Raw genomic sequence first — 10,478 nt, forward strand, 5'->3', positions numbered from 1 at the left:
GTGTGAGTTATCGCAAAGCAGTGAACGTTAATCTCCGCCTGCAGCCTTCCTGCGATCCGGGGGACTGTCGGGATTTGGAGGGACAGTATAAGATGAGCTCTGGCCACTTTCCTGGGCACACATTTGTTCCCTCTGAAGAGCATGTGTGTCTTAAAGCACATTGTTATGGAGATTTAGTGCTTCGTCGTTTGTGAGACAGTGAGCGCAAATAACATGCTGCAAAGGTGCATTTGTGCAAGTGACTCCACTGATTTTCACAAGGTACCAGTCAGTATATGTTCAGATGTGGGTACAGCGTTTACTCACAGCTGAAGAGCTCACATTAACAACCAGCATTAAACAGATTAACAGAGCCGCTGCTATTCTGTATCCATTTGTTCCTCTCAGTATCTCGGACTGCACTTGGAAAAAAACAGTGGATAGGGAAACCATATTCAATCCATTTTGAATCGAACTAAGGTCTGACCATTCAGGCCAATAAGGAGGGCTGAGAGAGAGAGAGAGAGAGAAAGAGGAGAAACTCAAGACAAGATTGGGAGTTACATCATTCTAAGAGAGTGACTCACAAAGGAGCCTCCATGAGTCAGCCCTCTTTAACGTAACGCTCCCAGACAAAGAGAGAGGAGGCTGAAGACCAGACAAAGGGGAGGTTGGGTGGGGGGGGGGGGGGAGACAATGGAGGACAAAATGGCAGAGTAGTAAGAGGCCATGGAAGGATGGAGAAGAAAAACGCCCTCCTTTTGGGCAGGAATCGGCCAAGTGTTTCATGACCTTAAATGCTTGAATATGCCCTGTGCCATTGCAGCAAATTCCCCCAGCTACCTGGCCTGTCCTGCCATCGTCTTCTTACTGCCTGCAGACACGCTCCTGATTAAGATGTCCAATTAATGACATGGTTAAACACAGATCCTTCAACTCCATGTAATACTTCACACAAGAGCATAGACTGACATTAAGAACCGGATCAGGTGAAAAAATGCTTAATGTACAATAGCTCATCTAATCAGTGTTGTAGGGCGGTGAACACTCACGTGCGTCTAAATGCTGTCCGAATATCAAACCCTTCTGCTGTCCGGGCATCTGTATGGAAAAAAATATTCAATAATCAACTGTCTGTAGGCTATGCCAGGATGCATGAAGATCACTTAAAGCAATAACAAAGTTCATGATATAGTTTTAAATCACATCTCACTTTTACTGTAGCTGTGTAATCAATGCCATTACAATTCAGTAACGTGCTGTTTCCTGTTATGAAGTCTCGGTTGGCTTTCATTTAGAATGTGCTGATTATCACATGATTTGGTTTAATACAATTTTTTTGTGTTAACATTGATGCTCTTTGCAATGGCGTTGCCATAGTTGCACTCACCATGAACGACCAGATCAAAATTGCAGCTGTCAAACTTGTCTCTGGAGGTCACCTCGCACCGGTACGCCCCGGCAAAGCTCGGCTTGGCAGCAGTGATGTGCATCTCGAAGGTGTAGACCTGCAACATCACAGCAGGCCAGTGCACTGTTAGGGTTACCACCCCCCAGTCTATTGTTTAAGCTTACAATCATCACAATATCACATCTTTACATCTTCAATATTTAGAAGACTCTCAGATGCAGCATGATTTTCCTGTACTGCAAATTATTCAGTTATGCAAATGATGAACTTTATTTGAGTCGCCTTTTGCATGTAAATATCTCAGGCGTCACAATCATAACTCCAGTAGGCCGGCGTGGGCAGGTGGGCCGTGGGCAGGTGGGCCGTGGGCAGGTGGGCTGTGGGCAGGTGGGCGGAGACCTTGGTGTTCCGGTCGTACAGCTCTTTCAGCTGCAGGTGTTTCCCTGACTTGCTGGCGAGATCCATCCACTTGCCCTTGAACCAGCGGACCGTGGGTTTCTTCAGCAGGGACTCAGCACAGACCTTCGCCACAAACGTGATGTTCTCACCTGCCAGGAACCGAAAGAACTCTCTGTGCCGTTCAGCGTTTCAGTTGTTGCATGTCTGGTAGACATTTGCAAGACAGTAAATGCAGGTGCAAAACGTATGTATGTGAATATGATGATTAAATGCCAAATGGTCTCTTGGTGTGTTGAGAATGAGCAGAGCAGAAGAGGCAGACACCAGATACCACTGCAGGGTATAGCAACTAGCAACAATATTTAACGATATATTGATACTTTCTACTCCTATGATGGAAGATAGAGAATGTACATATGTAAAAAATAATGGCAGATTAAGTACAGAGTATCAACATCTTGTTGCTCCGTTACTCATGTTAAATTGTAATTATTGGTATAATTACCATCATTTTATGAGGCTTCAGTGTACTGTAGGTTGTTAACAGTAAAACTGTACAAAGGAAGTCACGGTGTCACTGCAGTCTGAGCGCTTGGTGTCCACGTAGGAAACACCACTCACCCGCATTCACCTCCCCACTCTGCGGCTTGTCTGTGAAAAGTCCCGTCAGGTCCTGCCGAGTGTCGGGATGATGGCTCTCTGGAAGGGTGTGAGGAAGGAGCACGTTCTTGTTTTGCTAAAATCATTTTAGATTTGCCATTCTTGTTTGGACTTTACTTGCACAAATGTACAAGACTGCATTTACAAATGTGCACAGTCTGAGTCCAGTGATCAGCACATCTAATGGTAGTAGTAACAGTAATGTGGTAGTCCAAGAAAGGGAAACTAACATACCATCATGAGTTCCGGTGTCTGGGCCATGGCCGTTGGACTCTGAAGCATTGGCTGGTGGTGCTGGAGACCCGACAGGATGCTCAGTGGCGGGAGGGGTGGCTGGTGGAGCCCCAGCAGGGGGCGCTGCATCTGACGGGGTCTCAACCGCAGCTGGAGCAGCAGGGTCTGCCTTTGCTGGTGCAGGTTAACAGAATTACTGCTGTAAATTATAACCTCAAAATTTTGTTTTTAAGGTTTGTATTACTTGCAATTGCCTGAATATTATTTAAATCACTAAAAGATACTTATGGAACATACATTGAATAATTGTTTCAGGCAATTTCCTTGTTCCTCAGCCGGTGCTTACAAGATCAGACTAAACTAGAGGCTGCTCTGGCTTATGCAAATTGATCTGGATAATTGGCCAATAGAAACATGATCTTTGAATCTCTGTCGTTGAATTTCAGTCTCTAAAGTAAATCAATAAGTAAATCATACCACAGCTGCTAAGTTTGATAGGCCTGGTAAATAAAGCTCAGTGGTCTAAGTATTTATTCCTCAAATATGTCAGCAGTGTTTTTGTACTCTTTGGTTATCGGTTTTTCCACAAACACTCTCTCCATGTTGAGTGCCTCTCAGGAAAGAAATCTCTAGAGCTAGAGGTCAAGGTCATCTGTGGTGTAGTGATCTGTGATAAGACGAGGCCTGGTATTCATAGTTCACTTGAGTGGAAACCTTCCAGACTCGAGCGCTGACCTACGGCGATTGGGGATTTGAAATCACATTAAAAAGAGTTGCATCTTAATCAGAAATCAGGAAGCGCAGGTGGGCAAAGGCCCAATTCAAGAGATGAAAACCAAAAAATCTGACATAGCTTCAGGTCAGACGGGCTGCATACTAAGCAGTGGTGTTATGTGGAGAGCAAGAATACACGGCGATACAGTCGGGGTGCTTTGTGATTGTCAACAGTCAAGTAGTGCCACAATCAAAGAGTGTCAGAAGCCGTGTTCAGCATGCGTGCAGCCGGGGCGACCGTGACGACCGTGGCGACCGTGTCCCAAAACAAACCCACCTTCTGCTTCTCTGAGCTTCAGCTCAAATCTAACTTTTGAAGTCCCAGCAATAACAGCATATTGTGCTGCGTCTTCGGGGCCGGCGTCGTTTATTGTGAGAGAGTGCTTGTTGCCTTCTGCGGTTATCGTGTATTTGTCACTGACTGTGATGTCTTTCGCGTCCCGCTGCCATCTGACTTTAGCGTCAGCCCTCTCGGTCTCTGCCTCGAAGACCACCACACCCCTCAGATCTGCAGTCTGACTTTTGGGTTTCCTGCTGAAGGCTGACACTGAGGAAGACAGGGACGGTGAGTGGAAAACACGCAGCCATATGTGATGCCGCGAGTGCAGAGGATCCAGACCAGGACAGCTGCCAGGCCTTTCAGAGCCGGAATGGCTTCCTAAACAAGGGATCAACACTAGCAAACCGAGGGTTGGGGTCACTAATCCACACTGGGCTCCTGGAACTTGACCACACATATTCATTATCAGAGAAAAGCACGCTTCATGAATGCTTTAATGGCTCCACTGTGATTAAAGAATGTTTGATAAGGATCTTCAAGAGGATTACATCGGTATTTGACCAGCAACCTTAATTGTAAAATGTGCTGAGTTCTTTACTGCTTAGTCTAATTTAGCGCCATTGAGTGAATTGTTCAAAGTCCAAAACACAAGCCATATTTCATCAGTGTGGATGCTGGAGATTGCTTTGCACTCACAGTAACAGGGCATGAATGTGTTCTGTCACCAAGGTCCTGGGGTGCAGAGCAAGCCACTTCTCTTGGGATTTGGGAGTTTACAAAATGACAGGGAAAAAAGAACAGGGACAGGGACCTTCAAGCAAATGCTTTCTGGAACTGCTGATCTGTCCTGCGCATGTTCAGTATAATATTGAGATACATTGCTGGTTCAGCTCACGCCACAGTATTTCAGCAGGACTGAATTCTGTACTGTGTAGCCAAATACACAGGACAGGCCACGCCATTGTGAAACACTGAATTACTTCAGTGAGGAGCTTTCATGATTCACTCCTGTGTTCTGAGTTATAGTCATGTTGCATCTTCGATCACAGACATGATATTTGGCTGTGCAAATCCCTAATACAGATTCTTTGGCGTCTTGGTGACTAAAGATCATTCAGGCTCACTCCGCTATTTTTAGCCATTCCTGCTTCACAGCTTGGGTGAGATTTTGGTGTTTAGCAGCTTGCAGTGTCTCCAAATATCACGTGGTGTATGTTTACCAAAAAGCTCCAGCGACCGTTGCTTCGTGTTTAAGGACTGTAAAGCATGCATGTGCCTTGATCTTCACAGGATGTCCAGTCTGAAGTAGAAGAGCAATAGTGATGAAGTTCCTCCTTTTGCCTGTCTGGCTGTGGACAAGCTTGTTTCTTTTTTCTTGTTCTCTAAAATGTTCTTTGATTCAAATGTCATTTTCCTGCACATTTTACAAATAGAGCTATTTTCCAAATATAGTTATAAGCTATGAACAGCGTATTGACGGTTTGTTTGTTGAAAAGAGTTTTGAGAGAAGTGTTGGCATTTTGACTTCTAGATTGTTCTCTGGTAATGTCTGGAAGCAACCTTGGCAGTGAAAAATCACAGACTACTATGGTGATCCCAAAACTTAGTTATAAGTTTGCTTATATTATTATTAAGCTAATATAATAATATTCTAAAATAATCTAAAACAGTAAACTTTGTACTTATTGACAGAAAGAAATTTGGTAACATTTTATGAGGCTAGATGTTTTGTTTTTGCATAGTTGCCGTGGGCACTCATTTCCCTGAACGCTGGGCTAGACAGGTTGAGGTAATGCTAAGGTTAATGGCTCTCCTTTGACTCTTGACGCAGTGGCTGAAGCACACGTAGCTTCAGGGGGATTAACTGGCCTCTATTTACGCTCCATGGCAGGAATTGGAGGAATGGTGCTGCTGTTTCCTTTCTCTCCTCGGCTATTTCAAAAGCACGGCAGCCCCCACATTCTCTTTTTGTTCTGTTTCCACAGACAGACGTAGAAGGATAAAAAGTCAGTAGATAGTGTGTCCACATGTATCCAAAGCAAGACAATTTTCGAAGCCAATAATAGAACGTGCATGGATATTTTGTCGTCAAAACATAACAAAGGCATAAACCTTGGCATATTAAAAAATTCTCTTTTATGTAGCTTGAGAATTTTTAGTGCCCAGTGCACATGTACATACACTATGTGCAGTACATGCAGAGGACATGTGAGACGGAGAATGGATATCACACGAGGGAAACCTATCGGTCACCTGAGGCCAAAGTGTGGAGGGACAGGCAGGACACCTATGTTATCCTGGAAATGATGATAGCTTGTGCTCAAGAGGCTTTGAAGTTGGTGCTGATGGATTGGTGACACATCTGCACCCTGGGACATATCCTCTTTCATGTGTACGCTGGGACAATCAGATGTGATGTCAAAACTGACCTCCATACAATGGAGCAAATAGTAATGGTTCTATTTCGACTGGTACAATCTTATTAGAGGTGATCAGAAAGAGTATTGTGTGTGTGTGTGTGTGTGTGTGTGTGTGTGTGTGTGTGTGTGTGCGTGTGTGTGTGTGTGCGTGTGTGTGGGTAGGAAAGAGAGAGAAAATATTGGGCAGGAGCGTGTATTAAAGTAAAAAAAACCTGTAAAGATAGAGAAGTAAAGAAATTGTTGATAGATTTTAGAATCATCCCAATCACTCAGTTTATCAATAAAAGTGATGCATTACCATGGTTCAAATACTGCAGATCTTAGCACACACAACACTACAGCCGCATATTAGAAGAGTAGAATTTGGTATTTTTAACGTGGTCTGTTGTCTTGAGAGAAAAAAACATAAACAAGTCATTCACTACAGTTATAGCACTAGTGTCTTTAACACATCACAGGAAATATTTATGCAGGGAATTGAGGCACACTTTGAGTTGCACTCATATTAAAAAGCTGATGGACAGACCATAGAAGACCCAAATATGTAAGAGCCATGGGTATTGTGTAATGAAAGCTCACCCAAACACCTTGCTTAATACATTTCAACAGATCTGTTTTTGCTTCATTTGATTCTGTATCTTAACAATTAATCAATTCAATCAAATCTCAATCTATCATATGCTACATGTACATTCTATAGAAGTCGTTACATTACCCTTCTACCTAATTCACTGCAGAATAGATTTTGATCATAAAAGTGATTGCTGATTGGATATGATGTGAATAGTAGGTCATTCTCAACACAGCAGTCTCTGGCATGTAGACTGTTGTGTAGGTGTCAGTGGATCAGGCTTAGCGATACTGATGGAGTTCACGTGTCAATGCGCAGTTTGGAGTTGCCAGAAATATCCAGCCAACAGTGGGCCTGCACTCAGAACCTGACCACTGCTCAGTTGAAGGATGGTCAGTACCAACTGTTCATGACAACAGACGGGCTGTAGTCAGTTTTATTTAATTGAAACACCTACACCTTGTTCAACAAACTCAGTGCTAAGTGTATGCAGTATATGGCTTAGGCTACACTCACCATACACTTAGAGGGTGTCAGCTACATCTTAACTCCACAAAACATGTACATTAGGTGGAGATATTTTGAGCATGCTCTCTGGCAGAAAGGAGGGTTGTGGTCAAGGACCGGCAGCGGTTCCACTGTAGGCCTCAGCATGTCACCCTTTAGTGGCAGGAATAGCAACCTGATGTATTTTCTTATGCTTTCGTAATTTAGTTCTTCTTCTGCAGTTTAACAGCGGTGCCTTTGTCTTTATAGCTCATTGCTGTCACCTGCAATTTAATCACTCATGCTCAGCAGGGGATCTATGACTGACGCATTATTATAACAACTGTTGACTGTCAGGGTTACTTTCCTGGCCTACATGTGCATGAACATCCGTTGTCTACGACTACCTGGAATTAGTTGGAACAAGCCCCAGGCTTCCTGGATTTGGAGCCTGGATCCCATCCGAGCTGTAAACCGTAGACTAACTTAGGCGAGGCGATTCCAATTAGGCTGTTTTTATTAGCTCGTTTCCTGGAATTTGCTGTTCTGTCTGTGTTCAGGACTGCTCGTGTACAATGTGCCAAGAGACTGACTGGGCAAGGCCAACTGTATAGTGTGGGCCAGGACTCTCTGAAACACGAGGAGCAGAGCTGAAAGTCATGGTCACTCATCAACTGGCCTAAAGCATAGAACTACGCGGACATCAATTAAACAATAGGCTATTAAAAGTATATTGCTTACTGTGCTATGTGTAAGCCAAAATACGTGTATAGTTTCTATAATAAAAACCAAATTTTTTTTTACAGCAAATTATTATAGCACATATATATAAGGTTAATGATATTTTTATATAATTTTGACATGTTATATCTTGTTAGTATAGCATAGTCTAAATGTGAGTGCCACAAATGACTAATGACTAATAACTAACAGAGCTTGAAGTGCTGAAGACAAGGAAGTAGTGACAAATGTAAAACGAATGACCAATGTATTTGACCCCACAGGACATGATGTGAATTCAGTCTCTCTGTCTACAGTGTAGCCACATCATACGAAGCACTCAGAACATGCACTCACACCTGTTCTTCATGATATTTTGTGCCACAATTTATTTCATATACTGTCTCTTGGTTGCACAAAATAAGAAATCTCTTAGAGTCTGTTACGGTCAAGAGATAATCTAAATCATTTACACAGGATAACAAATATACAGTATAGCAAATGTATATCCATTGGGCACAATGAACAACGGCATTGAGGGAAACTTAAAAAATAATTAAAAAAAACCATTGTATTCAATCATCTTTAAATTTAATCTTCAACTTTTAAAATCCCTTTCTACTACTACTTTAAACTACGTAAAAGCTATTACCTGTTTTTTTAGTTGGTTCAGGCATCCTGGTTTCCTGGTTGAATGTCCCCTATGGGTTAGGACCAAAAAGCCTTAGTGAATGTCCACAACCCTTGTCTTTTATTAGACTCCCATCACCTCCTCCCTCCCCCCCGTGTCCTAGAGTCTAAAGCCAGCCCCTTCCCTCTCTCTTGAACTGGGAGATAATGAACTCATACCCATAAAACGTCCAGCCATCCACCCACACATCCACGTCCATAACCCAGACCACATGCCTTGGCACCTCCTGCAGCTGACAGGAGGAGTGAGTCTGGAGGTGAGTGGATAAGTGATAGAGGGGCATATAGCATACGGAATGACATACGAAGGCATCTTGGGTTAAATTTAGTCTCTCTACCAAAGTCTCTCACGCCTTCCAGATGCATGATTTGCTACACCTTATATCATATGGAAAGAACTTACATACATCACATCCACACGTCTTTTCTGTTGTGTTTAGAAAGATTATAGTTATGCCTGCGTTTTGATGGGAACATGCCCAATCAAGAATCAAGAACTGTAGTTCTCATGATCTACAATTTACCATTGACTTATCATAGAGAAATATACACAGTGTTTTATGATGTAAAAGAATACAGACATCCATAATAAAAATGCATTTGTACTGCTGAAAGTATATTAGGATAACCCTTGAGTCCTGACCCATGAGCATTCACTGTGATCTAATCGTCATTTTCTGGTCATCCTCTCCAGACATAAACCTAATCAAAGAAAGAAGCTAACCCATTAATGGCTGGTTAATTAACACACTGGTTAATATTATGTTTATTTCTAATAAAGTCTGTATCAATCTATTTGTCATTTGTATTTGCACTATTGTACTATTCAGCACCACAGTTGCCCTCCACTGACACACATATCTGGATTTAATGACAATTTGCTCAATCATCTCTCCTAAGCTCCTTCCCAGCACCGCTTGCTGCCTTCCTGTGACCCGGCCCGGCAGATCTGTCAGCGCCGGGTAACTGCTGTAAGAGGCATCCAGGAGAGGTGGCAGCTTTAGCCCAGACGCGCTGCCAGACGGACCCAATAAATGCCATTCGTGTCATGTAATGTTTATATGCTGCCACGGGCGGCCTGCTCTTCACACGACTCCGCCAGGGCCAACAGAAGGCGGGCTGCGAGCTGCTCCTTTGACCTTTGGCATTTGAAACGACAACAGCAAGCTGGAAAGTTTGCAAGGGCACAAGCTGTAGTTTCTAACATGCCTGCGCTAGGAATAGTTGACCTCGTGCACCCAGGGGTCAGGGGTCGGCGATGTGTCTGAAGAAGCAGGAAGACCTGATTGGCAGGCAGCCTCGTTTCTCCTACTGTGTGAACAAGCATTACAGTGAAGGGAAGGAGCCATCATGGACACATCATGAGAGAAGTGTGAAAAGCTTCTGTTAACACAGCGCCGTGTTAAAACACGAACCAAAGCACTTCAGCACTCGTCTGCACCCCCCAAATGGAACATGAAATATTGATCTATTTTTTGCTCTAGGAGGCAATGTCTACATGTTCTGGGCATTTTTGTGGACTGCGTTTTGTGATCTCCTCCCAGTGTGAAGGCCCCCGTGGTCTAGCACAACCTGCCCATCAACTCCAGTTGGAGCTTCCCATGGTCCCTCATGTCTTTTTCTTTCTCCATAGCAACTATTTTGTAGCTATGTTACCACTGGGCTTTGTGATTTACTAAGGTGTTTCCAGTAGGTTCTATTATTTAAAACCTTTGTACAGCTACTTCACACGTTTGCTGGCTTGTTATGTTGGATATTAAAAATATTATTCAATATTTAATCTATAATCAGGAGTGACATCTAAGTCCATTAACTCAAAAACATTATTATACATTATTCAAATTCTTGTCATTC

The 10,478-nt window shown here is 43.2% G+C and overlaps 1 protein-coding gene across 2 annotated transcripts in view; it reads right to left on the minus strand.

The window, feature by feature from the left end:
- mybpc3 (myosin binding protein C3) overlaps nt 1-8,737 on the minus strand; it is a 32,568-nt gene extending 23,831 nt beyond the window's left edge. Inside the window, exons 1-8 of one of the 2 annotated variants that reach the window (XM_076998896.1) lie at nt 8,587-8,737; nt 3,735-4,004; nt 2,684-2,857; nt 2,411-2,488; nt 1,790-1,938; nt 1,370-1,487; nt 1,032-1,080; nt 823-867 (exon numbers count right to left, since the gene is read on the minus strand). In XM_076998896.1, coding sequence (XP_076855011.1) covers nt 823-867; nt 1,032-1,080; nt 1,370-1,487; nt 1,790-1,938; nt 2,411-2,488; nt 2,684-2,857; nt 3,735-4,004; nt 8,587-8,611 — 908 coding nt within the window. In that variant the 5' untranslated portion in view covers nt 8,612-8,737. The remainder of the gene's footprint in view (nt 1-822; nt 868-1,031; nt 1,081-1,369; nt 1,488-1,789; nt 1,939-2,410; nt 2,489-2,683; nt 2,858-3,734; nt 4,005-8,586) is intronic. The other variant, XM_076998904.1, reaches the window with a different exon arrangement.
- Nucleotides 8,738-10,478: the final 1,741 nt, after the last annotated feature.

This window comes from Brachyhypopomus gauderio, chromosome 1, assembly GCF_052324685.1.
Source record: "Brachyhypopomus gauderio isolate BG-103 chromosome 1, BGAUD_0.2, whole genome shotgun sequence".
Classification (NCBI taxonomy): Eukaryota; Metazoa; Chordata; class Actinopteri; order Gymnotiformes; family Hypopomidae; genus Brachyhypopomus; species Brachyhypopomus gauderio.